Source organism: Hemicordylus capensis, chromosome 1 (genome assembly GCF_027244095.1).
Source record: "Hemicordylus capensis ecotype Gifberg chromosome 1, rHemCap1.1.pri, whole genome shotgun sequence".
Taxonomy (NCBI): domain Eukaryota; kingdom Metazoa; phylum Chordata; class Lepidosauria; order Squamata; family Cordylidae; genus Hemicordylus; species Hemicordylus capensis.
The window spans coordinates 251,674,239-251,701,679 of NC_069657.1; the positions used below are offsets into that span (position 1 = coordinate 251,674,239).

The 27,441-nt window shown below is 42.8% G+C and overlaps 2 protein-coding genes and 1 long non-coding RNA gene across 10 annotated transcripts in view; 1 reads left to right on the plus strand and 2 right to left on the minus strand.

The window, feature by feature from the left end:
- The window catches only part of VPS54 (VPS54 subunit of GARP complex), a 100,099-nt gene extending 93,921 nt beyond the window's left edge, over positions 1-6,178 (minus strand). For 3 of the 6 annotated variants that reach the window (XM_053284378.1, XM_053284372.1, XM_053284373.1), the window contains exon 1: positions 2,279-2,589. The gene's annotated coding sequence lies outside the window, so the exon portion shown is untranslated. Of the gene's footprint in view, positions 1-552; positions 578-2,278; positions 2,590-6,072 lie in introns of those variants that run through there. The other 3 variants (XM_053284375.1, XM_053284377.1, XM_053284376.1) reach the window with 2 other exon arrangements.
- Positions 6,179-6,255: 77 nt separating this feature from the next.
- LOC128339874 (uncharacterized) lies at positions 6,256-27,219 on the plus strand. The gene is made up of 3 exons (XR_008313286.1): positions 6,256-6,390; positions 19,259-19,407; positions 27,081-27,219. It is a non-coding gene; the product is annotated as an uncharacterized LOC128339874 (long non-coding RNA).
- The window catches only part of PELI1 (pellino E3 ubiquitin protein ligase 1), an 80,964-nt gene continuing 76,651 nt past the window's right edge, over positions 23,129-27,441 (minus strand). For all 3 annotated transcript variants that reach the window (XM_053284395.1, XM_053284397.1, XM_053284396.1), the window contains exons 5-7: positions 27,148-27,345; positions 26,836-27,024; positions 23,129-24,649 (exon numbers count right to left, since the gene is read on the minus strand). In XM_053284395.1, coding sequence (XP_053140370.1) covers positions 24,083-24,649; positions 26,836-27,024; positions 27,148-27,345 — 954 coding nt within the window. In that variant the 3' untranslated portion in view covers positions 23,129-24,082. The remainder of the gene's footprint in view (positions 24,650-26,835; positions 27,025-27,147; positions 27,346-27,441) is intronic.

Genomic DNA, 27,441 nt, shown 5'->3' on the forward strand with positions numbered 1-27,441 from the left:
CTTGTGCTTACATATAGGACAATCACAAATTCAGTGCACGTTTCACATCGATCTATAAGAACTGGAATGTATTGAAGAATCAGAATGGTGAAATATGTAAAGAGACGATTTCTGGGATTTAGTGGTAGGCCTGCAGCAACTATTATTGCTAGGGGAGGCTGCCACATTTCCCGGTGAAGCTTCAAAAAAATGAATGGAAAAGGAATGGTTTCAAGAGGAAATCTTTGGAATTTGGAAACCTTCCAAAAGATTCTGATTTCCTCAAAACCAACAGAAACATCTATAACTCTACCAACCCCAACTATGTGTGTGTGTGAATTATTAGAATAAGAAGTGAACTAAGTTGAATTAAAATATGGTTTATGTAAATTTAAATGAGCGTGTTTCTTAAACAATGTATTTTAAGATACTTCTCGTTGTTTTTGACCACTCTGCCATGTTCACAATTATAACAGCTAAAGAGGAATTTTTCAAGACCATTGAATTTTTCAAAACCACCCTTGAAAACAATAATTTGAAATCAAAATTTCATCTCCCCCCCGGCCCGCTCACCCTTGATCTTTTAAAATCTGTTCTGAGACAAGCGGGGCTTTGGGTGAGCAAAAGCAGGAAAGTCAGAGAGTGGAGTTCAGAATATCACTTTTGAAGGGGCCCCAACCACGAATGACTTTCTGTTAGCTAGAAACGTTCCTGTTCTGAAAACAAGGTGACATTTTTTTAAGCAGAAGCTGTCATGTCACAAAGTAAAGAGCCTGTTTTGTTTTTTAAATGCCCAATAGCCTGAATCAGTGGCCTAGCTAGAACAGCGCGGTGTAGTAGTTAAGAGTGCTGGACTAGGACCAGGGAGACCTGAGTTCAAATCCCCATTCTGTCATGAGACTTGCTGGGTGACTCTGGGCCAGTCACTTCTCTCTCAGCCTAACCTACTTCATGGGGTTGTCTGAGGAGAAACTTAAGCATGTAGTACATGGCTCTGGGCTCCTTGGAGGAACAGCAGGGATATAAAATGTGCAAAAAAGCCCACCAAAAAACCAGTACTCCCACTCGTCCCTACCCACCCCCTCTAAGGGGAAGCTAGACTATGTCTCTCTCTCTACATACACACATACACACACATACACACACAAACACCCTACTGAAAGAAAAAATCTACACGATTAGCTTGTTTGAGGGTGAGGTAATTGAGGCGATCGGCATCGAGGTGAAAGAGGAGAGGAGAGCTGGTCTTGTGGTAGCAAGCATGACTTTTCCCCATAGCTAAGCAGGGTCTGCCCTGGTTGCATATGAATGGGAGACTTGATGTGTGAGCACTGCAAGATATTCCCCTCAGGGGATGAAGCCGCTCTGGGAAGAGCAGAAGGTTTCAAGTTCCCTCCCTGGCTTCTCCAAGATAGGGCTGAGAGAGATTCCTGCCTGAAACCTTGGAGAAGCCTCTGCCAGTCTGTGAAGACAATACTGAGCTAGATAGACCAATGGTCTGACTCAGTATATGGCAGCTTCCTATGTTCCTATGAACGAGCAGTCTATGGGAGCTCCCTCGGCCGGATAGAGCGCGGCCGGAGAGAGACCGCCTTCCCTTCCAAACAAGGAGGAGGAAGGGGAAATGGGGGGAGTTTGTAAACAGAGCCGTGCCGTGTGCCCCCTCGGGGTTAAAGGGGCGGGAGGTAACTGGAAGAAAACAGGGAGCCTGCTGAAGTCTGTCCTCAGAAGAATACAGGTCTACACTGGACCCCGTCCTTGGGGGGTGAACAGGGCGATCAGGGCGAGCGAGAGGGAGAACGAAGCCTACGACGGGAGGGTAGCCCCTGCTTGGCGGGAGAGAACCAGGGATGGAGTCAGCTTGTCCCTGACGGGGCAGGGAGAGGAGGAGGACGAGGAGGAGGACGAGGACGGGGGGGGGGCACCCTGTAAGGGACTGGGCGGGGGGCGGAGGAGGAGGAGGAGGAGGACTCTCTTGCAAAGAAACGGCTCCCACCAGCAGGTGCGGGGCGGCGGGGGTCGACCACCACCCGCTCTCTCTGCCTGGAGGCGCGCCACGGGAGTCGGCGGCGAGAAGGAGCGGAGGAGCGGTCTTCTCCTTCTCCGCCTGGCACCGACCGAGGTCTCAGACCCGGGCTGGGGAGCACGTCGCCGGGGCCGCGGGCAGTCGGATGTCTCCCCCGCCGCCGCCGCCGCCGCCGCCGCTCTCTCTCTTGCCTTGCCCAGCCTAGCCTGGCGTCCCTTGGGGCAGACGGGCTCCCTCCCCTCCCGCCCTTCTTCCTCGCCTCGGCCCGAGTACCTGCAGCGGCGGCTGTGGGAAACGCCGAGGCGGCGACGCGGCCTAGCACATCCTCCAGCAGCGCCTCGCTAGAGCGACACGTCGCTACCCTGGACTCTCCCGGCTCGCTCGGCCCAGGGAAGCTGCCCGGCGGGCGACAGCGCAGCAGCGGCAAGCAGACCGGACTCGAGAAGCGCCGCCTCTGCCCGCAGCAGCAGCCCTCCTCACTGGCTGGAGGAGGAGGAGGAGCTACTACGGGACGGGAGGGCAGCAGAGCAGCCGCCGCCGCCGCGGCTTCCCTCCCTGGCGTGAGCTGCAGAGGCAACGTCTCCCGCCTCCGCCTCCTCCTTCTCCTCTCCCAGTTCAGGGGAATTCAGTAGTAAGCGGGGAGGAGGGAGGGGTGTGTAATGCGCGGAGATTGGGACTTTGGGTTCGCCTGCCCTGGCGGAACACATGGGCCCAAGACTATGGTGTCCTCATGACCTGCCTCGGTTCACTAGGGGGTGTATTGTCCAGAAACCCCACCCCAAAGTTGCTTCCCTTTCCTTCTAGTTAGATCCTGCCTTTCTGTCCAAAGGGTCCTCCTCGAGGAGGTTCACGCTTCATCATATAAAACGTTAAGAACAAATACAAATAAGTGGCACACAGCAAATGGCATGATACAGCAAAGAAGAATATAATAAAACCACATCAGCAGGAGCACCACAGAAATACATCAGGTAGGTCCTCTCCCATACAATGAGCAGAAGGACCATACTTTTGCAGCACAGTATATACAGCCAAGAAAGATGGAGCCAGATAGGTCGAACACAGAAGGGCTTTCTATAATTGTGACACAGTGAACAAGAAGAGTCAGTCCATGCTCACCTGCCACATGGTGCTGGGAGATGTTGGAAAAGGCCTCTGACTTCTTTCTAATGTTCAGGAACATATGGATAAAGATGGAACTGAACATTGCTCGCTTCCGGGTCATTTAGGGCTTTAAAGACACCATACAATGGACCCAGAAACAAATTGGTAAGATATGGTAAAGTATCGGAGTGCTTCAGTAAAATACAGTCCATGGGCTTAGCCCCAATCAATACTCTGGGGGCTGCATTCTGGACCAATTAAAGTTTCCAAACACTTTTCAAAGGCAGCCCCACATAGAGTACATTACAGTAATCTTTCATGTGAAGCACTCCCACAACACTACCCTATGCATATTTTTTTACACCAAGGAAAGACTCATTGAATTCAAAGGGGCTTGCTCTCAAGTAAGTGTCCGTGAGATTACAATGTCAGAGAAATCCACTGAAATCGTGGTGTAGTAGTGGTTAGAGTGCTGGACTAGGACCGGGGAGACCTGAGTTCAAATCCCCACTCAGCCATGAAACTAGCTGGGTGACTCTGGGGCAGTCACTTCTCTCTCAGCCTAACCTACTTCACAGGGTTGTTGTGAAAGAGAAACTCAAGTATGTAGTACACTGCTCTGGGTTCCTTGGAGGAAGAGCGGGATATAAATGTAATAATAATAATAATTTATGCATAAGCATGCATAGAACTTAGCCATTTATTCCCATGTCCCACTGCCATTCCTTCCTCCATTTGATCTTTCCCTTTGTTGTTCCCTTGCCTTGCTGCTAAAGTTTTTTCATAAAGTGTATCATCTCTTTATTTCCCTGTAATCTCAAAAGCACAGTTTTCATGCATTGTATCAATAGATCAAACATCAGTATATTTTGAAATAAATAATATATAACAAGTAAATATATTACAGCAGGTATGGGGAGGGGGAACCAAGCAACACATTACGCTGTTTTATTCCAGACTAGTAGACATTAAGCCCGTTACATTAATGGGCGCTAGAAGAGTTGTGTAGAAATGTTTGCAAGAACAGTCTTTATTCAAGGGCAAGGGACGTGGACCTCCTTGTGCCACTTGGCCATATGCGGCGCGCGCAGCGGGCCCCGCGGCCTCAGCTAGAGGGCGGTTCTAGAAGGCCGCAAGGGGCCAGGCGGCAATGGGGGCGATCGTGGCCGGGGCTAGGTGCACGCGGCCAACTAGGCCGCGAGCGGGGGAGGGGTTTGACTCCTCCCAGCACTCACGGCTGAAGTCTAAGAATCGCATAAGGTGGGAGGAGGACCATTCGTGGCTAGGCCACGTCCAAAGAGAAGGGAAACCGAAAGTTTATACTTCGATAAATGTGTTAGTGCCACAAGGCTTTTCATTGCATGTGCTACAACAGACTAACATAGCTACACCTCTGAAGATAAACACACAGGTTTCCCTCTCAGTCCTATCCAAAAATGTCTTCCATGTGGAAATTGTTTAGCATGGTGCTGATTCTTCGTCAGTATTGCATGTGACCTCATAGTTGGCCATGTTCTTACAATTTCTGCTTCTCTGGTTGATAACCAAATGTAGGCTACCTCCTTATCTTCATGTCCAACAGATACCGTTTGGGAGAGCAGAACTAATAATTTTCAAATGTTTCCTTTGTATTACTTTGATTCGGGACTTCCATATGGACCCGTGTGCAGGGTGGGTTAGGAACAGTGTTCCCTCTAAGGAACACTGTGCTCGCACACTTTTTTTTATGTCTGCGCAGCTAATTTTAGATCCTACTCAGGTTGAATCAGGAAACTCCCACTCCGAATGCACATGCGCACACAATGCCTTGATTCTGCCACCAGAACAAAACTCATTCTGCACGTAGATGAAAAAATTTAGAAAGAACATTGATTAGGAAGAGGTGTTACCATTTTCCAGGATGACATATTTTTCCAGGGCAGGAGGGGGCACCATATTCTGATGCCTAGACTTCATGTTTTTATGTGGTGGCAGCTGGAGTTGCCAACCTTGTTTTATTTTTTTAAGATAACTTCCCTGTTAAGTAAAGTTTTGGTTTTTTTTTAAGCCTCTCAGTATTGCTTTTGTGTTGTTAATGCTGCTTCTATTTCTTCTGGTCCAGTGGCTGGTCCAGATAGTCAGTTGACTTGGGAACCCAGCCTGTATGGAATATTTTCTCTAGTTGCCAAATTGTGTCATTCAAAAATAATTTTAAAAGGAGTTAATTGTCTGACATATGGAGGCATTTGTGACAGGGTTACTCTTTTTCACCTGTGAAAATGTGGTGTTAGAACTGCAAGACTTACAACTGGCTGGAGGAGAAAATGTGTCCCCTCTGGAAAGACCATAGCTCATTTGGAGCACATGTTTTGCATACAGGTCCAGGTTTAATCTCTGTTATCTCCAGGTAGGACTGGGAATGAGCCCCGTCTGAAACCTTAGAGTTTCACGCAGACAATACACTGCCAGTCAGTGTATTGGGCTGAGAGAGAAGTGACTGGCCCAGAGTCACCCAGCAAGTCTCATGGCTGAATGGGGATTTGAACTCGGGTCTCCCCGGTCCTAGTCCAGCACTCTAACCACTACACCACGCTGGTGTAAGCCAGGTTCATATGGTTGCAGATGTTTGCTCTATTTACTTTCAAGACAGATGTGTGATAAGTTCAGGCATTCTATTTTCTTTGATCTTGAAACAGGTTATGACTCCTCACAGGGTGTCCATATTGAGCTAAAGTGAGAAAAGACCTCACTTTAAAACAACCGCAGCCTCATCTAGAGGGCGGTTCTAGAAGGCCGCAAGGGGCCAGGCGGCAATGGGGGCGATTGTGGCTGGGGCTAGGTGCACGCGGCCAGCTAGGCCGCAAGCGGGGGGGGGGTTGACTCCTCCCAGCGCTCACGGCCGAAGTGTAAGAATCGCGTAAGGTGGGAGGGGGACCATTCGTGGCTAGGCCACGTCCAAAGAGAAGGGAAATGGAAAGTTTTACCAAGGGGCTCTAAGCCCCGCCGCCGAAACGCTCGCCCTCGCCGCAGGTGTAGCCTCCACCCTCCCTGGTCTCCCTGACTCCGCTCTCCCCTACTCGCCGGTCCACGTGGCCGCAGGTTGCTCCCGGCAACGATCCTTCCTCCTGCCAAGCTGAGGCAGCCAGGACCCCATTGGCCCGCTTCCTTCTCCTATTGGCCGGCCCCTGTCATGTGGAGGGGGAGGCAAGTCGGCGCCCCTGCCTGCCTCACATGACGGGGCACCCCCACCCCCTCCAACGCGCCACGCATGCGCAGAACACCTGCAAGAGACACGGACGCAGGTACCTTAGGGTTTTATTATATAGGATGGCATAAACTACAAAAAACTACCAGGCCACATTTCTGTATACACAGAAGCAGATGTGATCATCACTGCACAGAGAGGCTGCACTGGCTCTTGAGAGTGGTAATGGACTTTGCTAGAGCTCACTCTGCTTCAGCATCACCATTCCCACTTTCCCTGGAGCACCTAAGAAGGTGTAAGGCAGAGCAAAACACATCCCCCCCCCCACACACACACCTGCCACACAGAGATGACTATTTTGTTCTAAGGCACAGCCATAGAGCAAATAAAACAGCTATCCACGTTTTATTTTAACATTTTCAATAGATATTATTTTGCTGACTGCAAAAACATTAGATAGTTCCATGGAGGGGTGTGTGTGTGTGTAACAGAACAAAGTAACAGTCAAGTATAATTCACTGTACTACCAGGAGCTGCACCTTATTTTCCCATGTGTTGTAGGTATGGAAGCCCTATTCAGACATTATATTATACATACAGGCTGATGTCTGTACACATGTACATGTCTGTGTGTAAGTGGCTGCAAGTGTGTTGAACTTAATGTGTGAATAGGGTTGGAGATCAGTTCTTCACACAAAAACATGTACATGTTTACAGATAGCCTCCTCAAATGCAAGACACAGACAAGCCCTCAACAGACACTTAAAAAATGGGGTACTTGCAGACTATGTCTCAACAGCATGCCTGCAAGCCCTGTTCCGGGGCTAACACACTCAGAAGACCCATTCCCGTGCTGTCCATGCTTACAGTGTGTCTACAGAGACAAATGCTATTAGCATAAGAAGTGTCTTATCATGCTGGGGCACTCCAGCCTTCCAGTCACATATGTAATCTAGAGCATAACAAGGTACCTTATACCAAGCCCATTGGTCCATCTAGCTCATGATTGTCTACACTGATTGGCAGTGGCTTTCCAAAGTTCCAGGCAGGAACCTTTCCCAGTTCTACCTGGAGATGCCAGGTAATGAACCTGGGACATTCTACATGCACAAAACTGACACTATACCACTGAGCTACCAGTATGACCTCAACTGTAGCTTCTCTTCATGTTTACAGTGATCTGATTCACACAGTCATTGAATCTAGGTTTAATGTGGATTACCAACTTTAGTGTACACATACCAAGGCAGGAATCCTAGATTCACCTTGGGCAATCAACCACCTTTGTATGAGTTCACACAATCACGCTAACGTCAGTAATCCACATAAAACCTAGATTCAAATGATTGTGTGAACCAGGACAGCGTTTGTTTCTGCAGACAAATGCTGTAAGCATGGACAGCACAGGGTGAGCTTCTGAGTCCATCAGTGCTGGAGAGGGGCTTGCAGGTGAGCTCTTGGAATGCTGTATGTGCGTCCAACTTTTTTTTTCCTTCGGGGAAAAAAAAGTCTAAGGGCTACAAGAACTATACTACTAAGGAGGTAGTATAGTCTAAGGAGGGCTACAAGAACTATACTACTCTATACTACGGTGGATTAACGTAGTAGCAAATGTAGCATTTGCTATGGGCCCTGCATTTGCTATGGGCCCGGCTTCCAACTGGGAATTAAAGTTAAAACTTTACCTGTTTATTTGGTCCATGTTAGATAAAATATCCCTTTTCTGCTAAATATGCCTTTTAAGAGAAGGTCCAGCACAGCATTCGTCCAGTGGCTATTGCTGGTGCCTACCACATTTTTCTTTTTAGAATGTGAGCCCTTTGGAAACAGAATCATCTATCCACATTTGATTTTTCTATGTAAACCACTTTGAGAATTTTGATTGAAAAATGAAATATAAATGTTCACTGTTATTGTAGTAAGTGTGAGTTTGTGGCTTGGTCTCCCACACTCCAAAATATAGCAAATGAAAAAATTGAATTTCTTTACTATGCAAGTAAATAATTTTTGTTTTAATATTTATGTGCATTTTTTTAAATTTAGGGCCCCTTTATAACATATGCTACAGTCCCCGCACTAGCTTAATCTGGCCCTGATTCTACATGCATTGAACAGAAAATGTTAAAAACTGCATATGCATACAGATTTAATGTGCATACACTGTCCACCATTTGTACGTGCATTGGACATAACATGTGGATAGGTCTTACAGTCTTTGTGCCTTCAGAAATTAAAGATTTATTTTGGCTATCCTTTAGGGCCCTAGATAGTTCAGTAGTGATGGAGGACTTCAGCCACCAGATCTCAGTGACTTCTCTTCTTAAACCACACTCACCATCTTTCTGGGTTTTCTACAGATTCTGTAGCAAGTGGCAACCAAATGACTTGCAGCTGAAATATGTACTGAATTACTATTTGGCATATTCCCTCCAATATTTCATTAGCTAAGAGTTTCTCCCCCTTCATTACAACTAGCATACTATGTTTTACATTTGCTTTGAAAGAATAAAAAATTATACCCTTTCGCCCAATTTCCACCATGCTCTGCAATTAACAAAAATAATTTAAATATAGAAGTGAAATAAGCTACATCAAATGATTCTGAGGATGTGGCTATAATTAAGGCTCTTTGGGATAAGCCCCTGGTGGCGCAGTGGTAAAACTGCCGCCCTGTAACCAGAAGGTTACAAGTTCGATCCTGACCAGGGGCTCAAGGTTGACTCAGCCTTCCATCTTTCCGAGGTCGGTAAAATGAGTACCCAGAATGTTGGGGGCAATATGCTAAAATCATTGTAAACCGCTTAGAGAGCTCCGGCTATAGAGCGGTATATAAATGTAAGTGCTATTGCTATTGCTATAAGTGGCAGAGAAGATATTTTAGATACATAAACAAATTGATACAAATTAAAGAGGATATTGAGGTACATGAATGCACACTCGCTCACTAGTTTTATTATTATTTTTGCATTTTGCATTTATATCCCGCTCTTCCTCTAAGGAACCCAGAGTGGTGTACTACATACTTAGGTTTCTCCTCACAACAACCCTGTGAAGTAGGTTAGGCTGAGAGGGAAGTGACTGGCCCAGAGTCACCCAGCTAGTATCATGGCTGAATGGGGATTTGAACTTGGGTCTCCCCGGTCCTTGTCCAGCACTCTAACCACTACACCATGCTGGCCCTCGGTTATCCCATATGCTGACTAACAAGGGTGCAAAGGTGGAGGCAAAGAGGGTAAACTGCCACAGGCCCCATGGGGCTGAAGGCCCCCCATATATTAATGTTATTTTTATCTACTGACAACAGTTGAAGGAGGTGCAGGAGGAAGTACCAAGACTATGTTTTCTCTCGGGCTCTACTTACTTCACTGTGGCATTTCTGATGAGCAAGATTGACTGCACCATCCATGAATTGTGAAATATTGATAATATTGTGAATTGCTACTGAATATACTTAGGCTGCCTACACTGCTGTTATGTTATCACTTACCATCTGGCATGCCACAAACAAACTTCTTGATTAAGCAGATGGCAGCAAATAAATGCATCAAAGGCCAATCAGTGAAAACCTGATTCAAATATGGCAGCATAGCAGTCAGAATATTGGCTTGTATAGTTGGGCAGTTGGTATCTACACATCTTTCCTCCATGTGAACTCTGAATCAGATTTCTTTATTTTGCTATTACAGAGTCAGACCTGTCAGCACTATCATCACAGAGTACCAAAAGTGCTATAAATATGCACATTATGATCAATCCTCGAAGTACTTACATGAGAAAATAAGTTGAAATGAAATAAATTATTTACTTCCAAGTTAATGTGCATTAACCTCAAGTTGCCCAAAGAAGTATTTCAGCAATCTTGGCTTTTTTCCAAATTAGAGGTGGACATTTTATTCTGGCTGCTGTCAAACTATATGGAGCTAAAGCATTAGCCCATCTCCTCTATGTTGCCCAAATCACCTTATACTCCAATTTTGCAGCCTTAGAAACAACCCAAACCAAGTTTTTGAGAAGCGTATTTCAAGTGCCTTGCTGTATGCCAAATGTGATTTTACATTTAGAGGCAGGTGTACCAACTGTGGAACATGGCTTGTGACATGTAATTTATGGTTAAAGCTTATTTTTCTCCATAAGGGTTTGGCGCCCTTGATACTGAAGGATGGCTTTCAATTACGATGGAAATTACTGATAGCGAAGAAATTCTATTCACTTGGACTCTCTCCTGAGCTATTGATAGCGTGCAGCCATAAATGTGCCGTGAGCCCAAACAAAGGCTCCTAGACAGTGCACACCAAAACAATCTAAGTTTTGTTACAAATAAGTTTTACAAATAAGTAAATCAAGTATGTAACTCCAAACCATCTAGGTACCTTAACACGTTAACAGTGCCTAAGTATACAAGATGGCTGCCTAAGCTGAAAGCTCTGGATATCATCAGGCCTATATGCTAAAAACTAGCAGTAAATATGACAAAATAGTCTCCAAAAAGTATACAAAATATGTGGGAATGAGCTTTGGTCATTCACTGAAGTGGAAACGGAGTCTTAAATCATATTTTTCTTTGCAAAATCCACTGAGCTCTTCAGAGGCTTAAGAGGGGGAAGATTGTTGCAATGAGACCCCGGGCCCTGAAAAGAACTCCAAAAGCACCAAAATGGCTGAGAGCAGTTCCACAGAGAGCGAGCTAACTACGCTGATTAGGCAATTAAGACATGATTTCTCAAAAAACTGGGCTGCTGTGTTCCAGCTCACTGAAACTAAACTCAATGAAATGCCAGAGAAGCTGGCAGATATAATGGAGACAGCTGACTCAGCAATGAACTTAAGCTTGAAATATCAGGAAAAGATTGAGGGACTCACTACCATAACCAGAGAATGCCAGATTAAACTGGAAAACATGCAGGACAGGAGTCTCCAGATGAAAGTCCAAATTAGGGGCCTGGAGGAATCTGCTGAAGGGGAAACTATGGGAAATTTCTTAGTCATATGGCTGAATTCAGTTTGCCCCTCTCTGGAGGTCTCCCTGAGCAACTCTGAAAACCCTTCACAGCCAAGAGACATAATAGTCTGTTTCACAAGATATGCTCACAAAGAAAAAATTATTAGAGCATTAAGCACCTTGCATCTGCTGGAATGTAAAGGCAATAAAACCCAAATATTTCAAGACCTGTGTCCAGAGACTCTCCATAAGTGCAAATTGCTTAAGCCGTTTACAGAGCAGCTCAGAAAAGCTGGAATTAACTATAGATGGCAGTTTCCCATTTAAACTTATGATAACGCATAATAGAAGAACCTCTGTGGCAACAAGAGATCAAGTGACTGAAATATTTGAAGCTCTAGACATCATGATCCTGCAATTGACACAGGTGTTAAAGAAGGAGGAGAAACAAAAGAAGGAAGAGTAAACAAAAGTGCACTATATGGGCACCCAGATAAGGGTGGAATTGGGGTCCCCAAACGTAAGCTTTATTTTGATGCCTTCCAACTGAAGCAACTCATTCATATCCTTCAAAATGATCAGGTGCTCCCATGGGTTTCTATTGAGCTATCCTCAAAAGCTCAAATAATTCGAGCTCTTCCCCTTAAACAGGTCACTGAAGCTAAATGATCAGGTCTGAGTAATCCTTTCTTGGCCACCACATAGAGAATCTGGCGTCCCTGGGCTATGAAGGCCCCACCTGCTTAACCACTCCTCCCTATTTTAGGGATCACACTGCGTGCGTTTGCAAACCCAAGCAAATATCAATAATATGAGAAGTGGGAGTCAAAAGGGATTTACAGACTGAGGGACATTATTGAAAAAGGAAAACTAATATCAGAAGCTAAACTTAATACTATGCTGATTGGCAACCAAGCTACTTGGATGCAGGAAATTCAAATCCGGACCTTTGCATCCAAGTTGCTACAGAAAAGAGAGGCTACTAGATCTTTGACTATCTATGAAAACGTATGTGTCTCACCAACTAAGAAAACAGGGGGGATAGCCTTGCTTATATACAATACCCTCATCTCTGAATCCTGTGGTTCCTCAGGAGGGCTAAAAGCAACATGGGGAACTGATTTAGGAACTTCTCTTGAAAATAATGAATGGGAAGCAATTTGGCTGAAGCAATTTGGCTGAAACAACCACTTAGAACAGTTCTGGTGGGCCACTGTGTGAGGATGCTGGACTAGATGGGCCTTGGGCCTGATCCAGCAGGGCTGTTCTTAAGTTCTTATGTTCTTAACCACATCTGCCCAGATAAGGGAGGCAACATTAAAGGTTGTGCATAGATGGCATCTTACTCCAATCAAGATGCACTATTTCACCAAAACGTCTTCCCCATTTTGTTGGTGAGGTTGTAAAAACAGAGGTACTCTCCTTCATTTGTGGTGGGGTTGCCCATACATAAAAGGCTATTGGCAGCAAATTTTTCATATAATCTCTGAAAAAGACCAACTTGATCTTCAGCCTGGTCCAGAGTTAGCACTTTTATCGATTTACAAAAGTACTCACAAAGATATACCTCATAAAAATCTAATAACTCTGCTGCTAGCTGTAGCCAAGATAGAGGTAGCTAAACACTGGAAATCCTCAAAGGGTCTATGCACTGAAAAATGGTTGATTAGGGTCTGGAAGATCGCATTATCCAAAAAGCTAACCCATCAGATCAGGTTATCTAGAAGAATAAGAAAACAAGACAAGTTTTTGGAAATATGGTTTCCATTTATTGAATATGTCAATAAGGGATGGTCAGTTTGCAACCCTCCATCTACTCAAATCAAATTTTGGAATGATGTTCTTTCTTGAATTCAATTGTTTTCATTTGTCTCCTATCAAGTTGTACCTGCGTGCTCAGCAACTGACAATCTCTTCTTAACACTGGACTTAAGTATAACCTCAAATGACTCTTAATTTCTGGCTTGTATATGAGTTTTTATTGTTCTTTTCCATTGCTGCACAGTTTTTACACATGTGCTATATTTGTTGAAAATAAAATAAAATAAAATAAAATAAAAAGTAATGCCTAATGATGTTCTGGTTGGCACATTTGGCACATTTTAATGCTCTCCTTTCAGCAGTTCTGGAGGGTAGGTAAAAGCAGATTCCTTATAAGGAACAGGTACATCTGTGTGGCGATGGATCAGTTGAGTCTACAGATCATGGTTTTTTATACGTTTTATTGTGATTCTCAGACTTCTCTTATAGTTCCGTTATTAAGAAATGTTCAATGAGATGAGTTTTTTGTTTGCTTTCTTCTTGCTGACCATGATGCTGACGTTACATATAAAGTTGCCAAATTTTGTGTGGTGGCTAATAGAATCAGACAGACTCTAATACTTAATCCGATTGTTATACTGTAGGATGAATTGTTATTAATGCTTACAGATTTTTATCTGTCTACTCTGTATTGCTGGTCAGAGACCGAAATAAAACAAAACTGAACTGAAGTTGTAATAAGGTGATTACCTAGTGTGATAATGGTAATCAAAAATATCCTTGTTGACAGTGATTTTCCCAGGGTATGACATCTTGATGATATGAACTGAAGATTACCAGTGTTCAGTTTTATATGTTAACCAAGGGCCTATGCTTTTATCGTAAGCTTCCCCAAGCAAGAGGTGGGGTGTGTATGTGCGTGTGTGTGTGTGTGTGTGTGTACACAGTAATGAGGGCCTTGCCCTCCCCATGAACTATTACATTAACCTGCCTTTCATTTTCAGCTTTTATTTTTTTAAAAATAACTCTCTTTCATATATCCTTAAAGAGGAATAAGGAAATGAAATAAATTGAATTTTTACTGAATTATTTGTTGCATGTATATCTCTGAATGGCTATGCATGCTTTTTATTTTTAATAAAATAAAATAGATAAATAAATAATAAAGGAGAGAGATCAGGAAAACTATGCAGGCAGCATTTTACTCATTTATTCAGTAAGAATGAAAGGGCTCATATTTTCCAGTATTCTGCAGACAGATGTGACTGGCAAGCAAGGGAAGCAATTATGTCCTGTCTAATTTCTCTCTGTCTCACATACTGATCAATGAAAGAAAACGGGGCACAATATCTGTACTTCCTTTGCATTGATAATAGCAGTCATTTTTTTCTAATTGGTCATGGGTGTATTATTTCTTGTGTGGTGGGATGGGCATTGAATTTCTGGCCAGGGAACAAGATTGGTGGGCACATGGCACTGAAATTTGGAAAACGTCAGAACTGATCAGAATATTAGTAATAGTACTTGAGTGCATTTCATTTAATTTCTTAATATATTATTCCTATACCTGGTCACTTGTTTATATGAGTAATTTAATGCATGAGTCATCATGCTCTCTGATACTTATGCAGTGAGTGGTTTCAGAGTGGTTTTATTTTACGGCACACTAGGCAACTGAGCGGTCTTTGACTTGACTTTAACAGGGACCTAACCTTCAAGGAGATGCTACTGAGGCCTTTCCAAAGAAGTGGTAGCTTCTGTTAGTGTCAAACACTGCATCCATTATGCTGATAAATGAAAACATAATAAAGAAAATAACATTAACTTTAACTGTTAATTCTTGAACTCTGCAAAAAGAAGAGAGGCCTCAAGCCATAGGAATAAGTGGCTCATTGATTCAGAAAGTATTTAAACTCCTGCTCCCCCACACCCGCCTGCCCCTGTATCTACTCTTCTGCCAGGTGGTAATCCTCTATATACCAGAAACTTTGCAATCTTTTGTTTGTTATTCAATGTTAACATCTTGATCTTTTCAGAGGGTAATAAGGCCCCCTTGGCTGTTTAGTCATTTATTTATTTATTGTATTTTTATACCGCCCCTCCCAATTTGGCCCAGGGCCAAATAGTCATTTGACTTTCTCTCTCCTTTCTGTTACTGTCCTTGGACTTCCAGTCTTGTCTCAGTTTTTGCTCCCTCTGCTTAGGGAGCATTCTACCCATATTGTCCTGCCTCTCAGTCCTAGTGAATCTTCCTGAATGACTGCCTGCATTGTAGGCCACCTTGCCACTCCACAACCTTGCAAGGGCTGCCACTTCCTGTCAACACATACACAGCCTGACCAAAACCAATTCCTTCATCTGTATCTTGATGTTTTATTTAGTATTTATGGATGCACTATTTTGCCTGCTGTGCATACTCAGGGCTGGCCCAAGGATTGCTAGCACCCCAGGTGAAGCCTGGCCTCAGTGCCCCCCGCCCTTCTCCTGCATGGTCATCCTTGCTGCCCACTTGCTGTCCTTGCCGCTCTGTTGCCTTCACCTGCTGCTCCTGCCATTGCCAGCTGTTTCTGGGCAGTCGACATGCCACAACGCATTATAATGTCCTTGTCAAGCAATGGTTATAATGTGCCGTGGTGGGTCAGCTACCCTGAAGCAGCTGGCAGCAGCAAGAGCAACACACGGAGGTGGCGAGGAGAGCAGGTGTGTGACCAGGCGGGCAACAGAGTGAGAGATGGGGAGAGCCTGATTGGTCACCCACCCACTCATTTGTACAACAGGAGGTGCATGCATGTGAGGGCAGGGCCACCCGCATGAGGAAAGGAAGTAGGTGGCGCAATAGCACACCCCACAGATTGGTGCCCCAGGTGGCTGCCTAGGTCCACATGGTAGTGGGCTAGCCTTGCTTTTGGCTTATTGGGTGGCACATAACCCAGGCTGTCAGTGCCCCTCCCTGATTGGTTCCCTAGGCAACTGCCTAGTTTGCCTAGTGGATGGGCTGACCCTGAGGGGCCTCTATACTTTGTAAGGCACTCCTGGTTTTTTATTCTTCAAAACAGCTGAAACATTAGTGTTGCTTATTTGTTAATCCAAAAACTTCTAGTTCTTGGCCCCTCATTCTTAGCCCTCCCTCCTCCAATGTTTTTTTCCTCCAGCTGGCCACCTGGCCAACTGCTTGTTCTGGCTGGCCGCCACTCCCCTGCCGCTTTCTTCACCCCCACCGCCACTTTCCCTAGCCCTGTGCCCCCCGCTGCCACCTTCTCACTTTCCCCAGCTCTGCTCTCTCACCCGTCTGTCCATTTCTGCCCGTTCGCTTTCCCCCACCCCTGGCAGCTCGCTCGTGAACTCTCACGAGAGCTGCCACGCATGGGATTAGCGACGTGTACATTTAAGAGAAATAAATATATAGAAGATAGATACTGCTTAATACAAATCTCTAAAAATCTACCATATAATATAAATGACAAGAAAAGGACCAGGACAAGATAAAATATGCTCCATATATTCAGAAGACCCACAATAGCGAAGGGCAACCAATCTGGGGATTGGTGTTTCATTACACTGTTTGCCAATCAGAGGTACAAGGGCTTAGGCCTGATTACAAGTCATGCTTTTCTTTTCTTTTATCTCTAATGTGTGAGGGCTAGTTATGGTTACTTAGTCATGATGGAAATGCACTTTGTTGTTGGCTGTTGAACTATGACTGTTGAACCATGACTGGTTCCATATAGGTGGTGGGAATGTAACTGATTTATACAACTTCTGGGCAGGGCTCTGAACACATCCCTGCAACACAGTGTCTTTAGAGCAGGGTTATTCAACTTCAGCTCTCCTGCAGATGTTGGCCTACAATTTCCATCATCCCTGATTACTGGCCACTATGGTTGGGGATACTGGGAGCTATAGTCCAAAAACCACCGGAGGGCCACAGTTGAATAGCCCAGCTTTAGAGTCTAGACTAAGGGAGGAAGGAGCTATTGGGAAACAATGAATAAGGGGACAAAAGGAGTTATCTCCAGCAGCAATCTCAAGGTGTTACAGCAGATGGCAGTCCAGTACCATATGTCATAAAATATCCTTTCCTGCAAAATTATTGCTTACATCTTTCCACATGACCTGTTAGTTTAGAGGGAAGCCTCACTCAGGGCAAGAGCTACTCGATCACACAGAGAAACAATCTATAAAGTTGAACCAAAATTACTGACTTCTAGTACATATTTTGCCACATGAAATGGAGGCATTGTCAAACCAACTTTTGAATTTGGTTTTTACTCTGTCGTCCTGAAAACTACATTCATGTTCACTTAAATGCACCTTTCTGCTATTTTCCAGTCTCACATTGAGATTGGACAGTAGTAATGTACACTCTGTGGGGCTGCCCTTGAATACATCTGGAATCTTGATCATGCGACTCCTCTGTTATTCCAGCTGCACTGCCTTCCAATATGTTTCTGGGCTCAGTTTACCTTTAAAGGCCTAAAAGGTTTGGGACCAGAATACCTAAAGAACCTCCAATATCAATCTGCCTGATTTCTGAGGTAACCTGGAGAGATCCTCTTGCATGCCCTGCCTTTATCAGAGCTGTATCTGATGGGAACATGGGGGAAGGCCTTCTCCATACAACTCTAATCTCTGGGAGTTTCATCTAGACTTCACTGTGTGTTTTTCTTTCACCTTCTGAAGATGTGTGTGTTTAAGCAGGCATTTAATTTCAGCTAGCTAACTATGTTTTGTGGACTGTTGTCTGCTTTGTCTTTTATTGTGTTTTTCACTGGTTTTTATTTATTGCTTTATCGTAGCATACTGTTTGGTTAATTGTTTAAACTGTCAGTTGTGGTGTCAACAACTGTGGTGTGGTGTTGACTCCTGGCGACCACAGAGCCACGTGGTTTTCTTTCGGTAGAATACAGGAGCAGTGTTCCCTCTAACAGGAAATCCCAGATGTTGTTGACTACAACTCCCATAATCCCCAGCCAACAGAAGAAAACAGCTTTCTTCACATTAATTAAAAACCTGAATAATATTTACAATCATGCAAGTGGTGAAATAACTCATTTAATTTGATGGGAGCATGGCAGCTGGAGTATGTCATAACTGTTCTGTTCTGCATTGCTAACACCACACTCCTGGACTCAATTTAAGATGTTGTTTTTAATCTTTAAAGCACTACACAGTCTGGGACGAGGATACCTTAAATATTGTCTTTCCCTCCTGTATGATCCTCCTGGGGCCCTAAAATCAGTCCCAGAGCACCTTCCTCTCTGCTACTAAGATAAATTTGTTTAGGGTACCAGAGACAAGGCATTCCCAGTGGCAGCTTGACAGCTCTGGCTTTCCCATCCCACAGAGATCAGCGTGGCTCTCTCTTTAGGCAGGTAGCGATGGCATTCCTGTTTAGATTTTATTGCTGTTTACTTATGGATAGCTTTAATTTTGCTGTTTTGTTATTGTATGGTATTATTTTTAAACCACTTGATCACTGATCAAAAGTGGGATATAAATAATCTGAAAGACTATTGAAATTGTGTATATGTATAGTACATACCCTGCAACGTTTCACTGATGAAAATAGGGACACATCTATGAATTTGTCGGAAACATGGCTGGACAACCTGAGAGGTGTGGTTTACAATTCTGACAAGCATGCAACAAACGGAAAGCAGATAATAAACTATATCCAGAGCAGTTGACCAAGCCCATACCCTTCAACATAATTGCAATCCCTGAACCACCATCATTTTTCAATCCCTGAGAACAGGAATACACTTGTGACAACCAAAAGCCAATGCTCCCCACCCCCGGCCAACACATTACACATTGCAGGATTCAAACGGCTATGTGCTATGCACTACATAGTATCTTGGTGTGTTGTGCATGCATGCATTATTTACATGCTGGTGCACTAGCAATATGATGCATCCACCCAGCAGCCACTTGGGAGACTTAATTTCTAGAGATTCTGGGTAGGAAGCAGAGTCCTAAAGAACTACAACTTCTCATATGGAAAAAAATTGAGCAAGCCATCTCCCCAAGAGACAAAAAACAGGGATAGTGCTTTACCACAGGCAGATTCCAGGGAATAGGGACTGTCCCAAACAGTCCCTCTTTAGGAGAGAGAGATTCAATTTATATGTTGACTAGGTTCCTGAGGAAGAAGAACAAAGTTCAAAATGGGAAATTTTAACATCATCCCTTCACTAGGCCTTCCTTGCACCATTGATTTCACATTCCCTTCATTTTGGTATGTGGTGTGTCTCTCTTTCTCCAGGTGCCATTTTTAAACCTGCACCAGTGATGACAATAGAGGACTGGTAGCCTGGAGCCCTCTTACTGCTGCTCAGAGTTTGAAATGAACAGTTACAGCAGCAAATGAAGAAAGTTGTCCCATCTTTAAGTACTTTGAGAGGATAAATGACAGTGAGCTAAGCTTTTTTATATATAATTTCATCTGAGTGGATGTGATGATTTATTGGTCACAGCTGGATACAGAATAATTTGATTTGCCATCATGACTACAATGTATGCAATTAAGGAAACACAGTAGTGTGGTAAACAGGTGCAGAAACACTGTTGGATGATGTGGAAGGTTCCCCCTTCTGCTTAACCCCGAATCTGCTTAACCTAGAATCAGATTAACAGCATTTGTACATTGGTGAGTGAGAAATTAGATGGTTAAATAGTGCATCAACTAATTAGCTGCTCAGCACAATGAGTAGAGGAAGCAAATCAGAAAAGTATGGTTTTTAAGGCATATAATGATGAAAGGACCAAAATGCTTCAGGGTTCCAAGTTATACAGAGTATTTAAGGCACAATTAGTCCTCAGAGGAAAACATGGTAAATTGTGGTAGTACTCTGAAATTCTGAATACATATTTCACCTGTAGAGAACTCTTGTGTACCTTGAATCCTTGCAACATCTTTAAATTAGATTGATTTTTTAAAAATCAATTCATTTTATATTTATTTCTTTGAGTCTAGCCTTCTTAAGTTGTTTTGAGAGTGGGCATATTAAATTTTTTTTTTTTATAGATGTGGCCTAAGTAATTTTTAATCTCCCAGATTAGGATTTACACAGACTATAAATAATCCTATATGGCATTATCCATGTATGTGGCACTTTTAAAACTGATACAGTCACACAAAAATCAAGGTGTCAGCATTACCCTCAGATATGACTCTGTTTATGCATAAAGCACATTTCGGGCTGCATTTTAATTGTTAGTGACTGACAGAGGCTAAATTTGCATGTGCCAGATAAGATATTGTGCATGCCACAGGGGAGGAGCAATTTTCACCAGTCCTCTCTGCCGTCATCTGAGCTTCCTGAAAATATGTTCCTAAGGCATATATGTTTGAGGAGCACAGAGGCTTGCAGAAGGAAGACAGGATTGTTGAAAAATCACCTGTGTGTTGTGTGTGTGAAACATTGTGCAGTGCAAGCAACATTATCTGAATACCTTAGGTTGTCATTTCAGTTATTCAGGATTTAGTTTCCTTGACATCTCCATTCTCAAATATCATGTACTGCCTTGTAACCATCTTCACAGAGCTCATAATGGGGGGGAAGTTAATACCTTTATGATAGAAAATTATTTAATTATGCTTAAGCAATGCTTAAATATTAGATTATTAAAACTTTTAGAACACCGGTTTTTTCTCCTCCCCACTCTGTCCCTTTCTTTTTAGTTCTATTTACATGTATCATCATCCTTGATTATGTCTATATATTGTAACCTTATTGTAATAAAGGGGGGGAACCTTAAGTTTATTATGAGAGTTAAGAAGTTTACAATTTTCACTCATGCTCTAAAAAGTGTGGACACTGCAAGTTAAAATTGTTTCTTTAATGTCCATACCTTGTAAGCACAAGACTTTGCACAATCTCATATTATTCTAACATTATAAATTAGGTTCCATGTACCCACACTTTGGGTTGGGAAGGAATGCATCCTGGCTGAAGATCAACAGGTGCACCTTCTCTAATCACTTGAGAGAGATACCCTTGAAGAATTTCTGCCTGGTGTGTCTCTACAGAGCTTCCTCAAAATGGTACTTATGATAGATCTGCGATAGAAGAATTATTTTTGTGGTGAGGCCTTACACCTCATTGCATAAATAAGGAAATTTTTGTTTGTTCCGAAGCATTCAAACACTGATTTACCATATTACATAGAGATGAGTCTGGATGCTTTATTCATTCACTCCCTGTGCCATTAACAAATCACTAAGTCACCACTGATGACTAGAAACTGTGCCCAGACCATATACCAAACACCTATTGGATACTTTCATTTTAGTGCCAATTTAAGCAATCAGTTATCATGCTCAAACTTCCATACCAGAAGCCTTTGTTTTGTGAAGAGCTGTGTTTGCATTTTTTGTGCAGGTCAAGGACCAATAAATTAAGATAATCTCAGTCAGTGGATAGTGTGCTCCACATCTTTGGAGAAACTTTCTCCTTCCATTTACCTTTTCCTTGCTCTGAGGTGGAGTCACAGCTGGGAAAAGGTATGAAGTGAATTTATTAGGAGTCAGCAGTGAAAGAATGCCACCTAATGGCACAGCGGGGAAATGACTTGACTAGCAAGCCAGAAATTGCCAGTTTAAATCCCTGCTGGTATGTTTCCCAGACTATGGGAAACACCTATATCAGGCAGTAGCGATAGAGGAAGATGCTGAAAGGCATCGTCTCATACTACGTGGGAGATGGCAATGGTAACCCCCTCCTGTTTACCAAAAGGCAACCACAGGGCTCTGTGATTGCCAGGAGTCGACACCGACTCAATGGCACACCTTACCTTTAGTAAAAGAATCCCTTGCAACTGTAGCCATTATTTTTTATACATGTTCCTGTTTTGCTGCTCTAAAGTTATATCATGGTGAATTTTTTTCCACTTTAGTTTTAATTTTTTTTATAATCCAAATCATGTGTTCTGAAGACAGATTAAAAATATCTGTATTTATGTATGTTGTAGTTAACCAGGCTACTAAAAATATCTGAAGTAACTTTTGTGAATTTAATTTGCAAGGCTACTTTACATGGTTTCTAGTCACATCTTAAGCACTTCTTATTAAGCGTGGCTAGGGGAGGAAGAGGAAACACAACTGTGAAACCTACCCCTTATCAAAGTTGTTACTGAGACTGAAAAGATAGTGATCTAGAAACCAGAGTATCTACTTCCAACAAACAGCTTGTGCAAAGATGTCAGAGGAGAAATGGTATGGAGCTCCATCTTGCTAAACTGGCACCAGATTGTTCCAAAGGAGGTTACTGGTTACTTACCAGGTTTACCTAAGTAAGCATCGATGTTATTATGCTATCATGTTAACAGGTTAGTAATCATAGTCAATAGAAAGATTGTACCCATTATACTTAAACTAAATGCAACTCAGACACCCTTGTCACCAGCTGAGCACAAACTCATCTCCAAAAGCCCAATCCATAACTCATTTCAGTTAAAGTATTTGGATTTAAGCCAACTTGATCCCACTAAAGTTCCATGGAGAAACTGGCATGAATCTAAGCACATTAGCAGAACTAGCTTTTATCTGTCTGTTGGAATGATCCAAACCTACCTATATTTACTCAGAAGCAAGTCCAACTGATTTCAATGGAACTTACTTTCAAGTAAAGGCTTAAGACTGAAGGTCTAAACTAATTACAAACATTTCCCATTGTAACTTCATGCCACAGTAGTCTTCATTTGCTGAATTTTTCACATCAGCCAGCTTTTAATGGTAAATCCAGATACTATGGTTGTAATTCTTCATCAGCATATTTCAGAGAGAGAGAGAGAGAGATTGATTATAGGGCTGCTGCAATCCTATACTTATCTGGAAGTAAGCTTTATTGAATACAATGGGATCCCGCCCTCCCCCCCCATGCAATGTATATAGGATTGTACTGTGAATGGGGGAAACTTGCCTTTTTCTAACTGATAATGGTATAACCTACACATATTTTTCCCTCAGGTGATTTTAGGACAGATATCAGGAGTCATATTGCACTTGTCACATATATATATATTATATATATATGTATATACATATATATGAATGAGAGAGAGAGAGAATGAGAATATGAATATATATATATACACACAGCCCTTTTCCATCAGCAGGAAAGTAACACACACCTAGTATAACTTGTTTTTTTATTATTTAAATAAACATTAACCCTTCAGTTTTGCAAATGCAAAAAACAAAAAAACAAAAACAAAAAACCAACACAGAATAGTTAACACACAGAGAGAAAAATACTTCATTGAGGGTAAATTGCATATTCCAAGTATCAGGTAAATTTTGTGTGACCAGTTCATTTGTTACAGTTCTACCAGAGAGAGAGAGAGAAAGAGAAAGAAAGAAAAACAAAGTATTTATCTGGATTATCTGACATGTAGTTAAGCACCTTTCTTCTTTGAAAAAACACATCAATGTAATTTGCATTAATTTTGTTTATAAACCTTCTGCTTTTCTATGAACTCAATACTGTTTTACTTTTACAAAATAAGGAAAGTTAATCTACATTTTTCTTTCTCCTATCCTTTTCTGGTAGAGAACTAATCTACACATCCAGTCAATGGATGCAACACACTACTACCATGCTATTCTACCCAAGTCATCTAGGATAATTTTTCATAGTAAAGATAAATAGAAAAAAGAGTTACTATACATGTTGCTCTATTTTACACAATGTTTGCATCCAAGCTGTAAACTAATGTTCTTTTGAACTGATCACTTTTACCCTCAGTTATACATTAAAAAAACTTTTAGATATTGAAGGCATGTTATTCAAAACATTACATTGAAGGCAAATAATTTTCTCCTTTTCATCTCAAAAAAATGATGGACCAGGAACCACCTTCTGTCCACCCATTACCAATCTTTTCTATGTAGCCAGATATCTCCCATTATCTACAGAAGAATTTAACTGTTGGGGGGGGGGAGAGGAGGGGGGAGAAGTATTCTTCATCTCAAAACAAACTGTCAAAGCCCAGAGAATGAAATATAGTTGATTTAAGATGACAGTTCATTTGAAATCAGAATCCTTTAGCTTATGCATTTAAAAGCAGTCCTTGAGCAACACATTTATTAGTCAAGAGGTCCTTGGAAAATAAGTCTGATGTAGCCTTGTTCGCCAGAAAGCTGATGTGCGCAGAATGGACAGGCTGCATGAAAAGTGTGGGTACCATGAGGAAGAGGAATTTGGGACCAATAGGCTGTTGTCTTTTCTGAACATACATGTCCACATGGGCTGAATGCATGAGTTGGAGGCCCAGCATCCACATAAAATCCAGCTTCACAGCCAAGCCAGAGAGGCACATAGGGGCCGACAGATCGGCACATTGGGCATTCGCGATCCTTCCCATCTCTCTCTTCTTTGTTCCCCCAGTTATGGTAGCCATGGACGTGGCCACAGTTAAGGTAAACCCAGGGTTGCTTTTCATCTACAACATCTTTCCTCTTCATACTAGGAAATGCTAATGTGTTAAAGCCCACTGGGCACTGGGGCCTGGCGGCATTTATTTCCTGTCTCAGAGCTTCCAGGTGTTTCACTGTTGGTGTGCGCGAAAGACCTTCTGCAGTGCGCCACAGCAGTGTTGCTCCACAGAGGTCAATCAATGAACCATCCTGGAGCTGGTTGGTTTCATTTTCAACCTGGAAGGAAACACACACATTTTACAAATAGGAATAGCTTTTAATATCTGAATCTAATTGACATTCTTAGTCAAAACTCATACCCATTAAGTGAATGATTGATACCCAATATTTAAGACTGAGTGACTTAAAGAGGTAGGAAGATCAGAACATTTAAATCATATTTGGTAACTAAAATCACTGGGGGGGCATCCAAACTACTGGCCAAAACGTTCCCAAATACTCTAGACTTGGAGCAAAAATTTGAGATGTTGTCTCCTGCTCTAGGCTGGAGTGATTTTATTACTCATTTTTCACATTTTATACACCACCTTTCACCTGAAGACCTTAAGAGAGTTTACAGGCATCATAAACACAATAAAATAATGGCTTCATCTTGAAAAGCAGCAGCAAATGGAGGTGGCAATTGTGACTCTTAGCTTGCAGGCTTTTTCTTCTCTTCCTCTTACTGAAATGTACTTGAAGCACTTTGAACATAGAAGTGCTAGCTATCAGTATTGATTTAAAAAAAATTATATACAAGTGGAGATTGGAGGAAGGAAAATGGCGCACATCTTCTAGTACTGGCAAACTAGAACTATTGTTTGTAATTTCACTATTTCTTTAGGAAGTCATTAAGGTTGTTCACACGACTGAAAATGATGGGGTTGGCAAGGGTTGGTGGGGTGGCAGGCTCCTACCACATGATCAAAATTCCTCAGAAGGCTCTGCCACTCGTGTGGCACACAAACTATGCCTCAGTGAGTGGCAGAGCCGGGAGCCGGAGGTTCTCTGGCATCCCACAATGCACCACACCAGGACTGCAGTGCACTGGGGGATTCCCCAACTGCCAAGTGCTTTTGACACCCAACTTTGTACACGTGGCAGGCAACCTGAGCGTGCACATGTTCAGGGGCTGGGGTAGAAGAGCACGTTCACCTTCAGTAATCGCCCGGGGGGGGGGGGACTTGGGCTACTCGGCGGGGCAGAACCAGGATTGGGCCCAGTCCTGGCACTCCACATTATCAGCCCTACTCTGGTAGGACTGTGCAAGCCCAGGAAGGGTTGCTCGTGTGAACAGCCCCATTGTGTAGTACATCCCACAGTTTTAACATTTCATAAACTGCCTTGTATATCCTGAATGCTAAACAAGTGGTAAGGATTCTGTATATCAGGAGATGGGCTAAGGGAATCCCACTGAGGTTGATTGATTGATTGATTAAGTGCTGTCCAGTCGGTGTCAACTCTTAGCGACCACATAGATAGATTCTCTCCAGGATGATCTGTCTTCAACTTGGCCTTTAAGGTCTCTCAGTGGTGCACTCATTGCTGTCATAATCAAGTTCATCCACCTTGCTGCTGGTCATCCTCTTCTTCTCTTTCCTTCAACTTCCTCCAGCATTATAGACTTCTCAAGAGAGTTGGGTAGTCACATAATGTGTCCGAAGTATGATAGTTTGAGCCTGGTCATTTGTGCCTTGAGTGAAAATTCTGGATTGATTTGTTCTATGATCCATTTGTTTCTTTTCCTGGCTGATCATGGTATCCTCAAGAGGCTTCTCCAGCACCAAAGTTCAAAAGCATCAATGCTTTTTCTATCTTGCTTTTTCAAAGTCCAGCTTTCGCATCCATAGAGTGTCACGGGGAAAACCATTGTCCGAATGATTCTAATATTTTTAGGTATAGACACGTCACAGCATCTAAATATCCTTTCCAAGGCCTTCACTGCAACCCTACCAAGTGCTAGTCTGCAGCATTACACTGAGGTTACACTCCCCATATATCAAATATCCTCATTTTTCTAGAATTCTGTTTGTACAACATAGAATTCTGTCATGTCCAAAGTAGCACAGACTTAGGAAACAAATTATTTCCCAAACTTAAAAACTATGATGCCAATGACAGAGGGAAGCAGCACTAGAGTAGCTGCAATTGTTGTAAAGAATACATCTTGCACCCCACCTTTCAGTGCCTTTAGCACTCAATTAAAATTAAATTAAGCAGAAATGCAAAGTCATAATTTAATCCTTCTTGGGGCTAAATGGTAAGCCCTCATTCTGCATCTGTTAAATTCAGTTTGTCAGATCTTCAAGGAAACATGGTAGTTTACTGTAAATGTAGCATGGACACATGGATACAGGAGGAAGACCCTGGTCACAGTTAAACTGCTTACAGCTATTTGGAAAACTTGCTATTCTCAAACTTACCATTTTCCCCCTCTGTTGAGCAGATCTTGTTTCACGGAGGCTGAACACATTCCCACACACAGAAATTTCCCTCCACACCCCTGGCTTGGAGTCTTCAGTGAATCCATTGCGTGGATGCATAACAAGGACTCCGTTGGTTGTTAATCCATCCATTTGCCCATCAGATGTCTTCCATTTGGCGGCTTTCTCCTGTGGGGAAACAAATGGAAACAGCTTTTATTCATTTATTATATATTCACCTGCAGATCTGCTGGAAGGCAGTTGGAAGTTGAAAGGCAAGTCTGCCTCAAACAGAGAGAAGAAGCTCCTTACCCCTAGGAAGATGTTTTTGGAGGAGTCAAAGCCAGCAGCATATATTCTTGCTGTGAAAGGAGGATTTCGTTCACATATGATCCTGCAGGCAAACCTTGAGATGGTGCTCTGGACAGACTGTGTCTCTGAATTGCTCTGGCTTCCAGGAACTGTATCTGTCACTACAAAGTCTATGGGGCTCTCTGTTGATCGACCAATCTGGCAAAGATAAAATGTACAAAGAGAGATTCAGATATGATGCAAAATAAAGAATAATAGAATAAGCAAACATTTATCTTTCAACCATCTAAACTC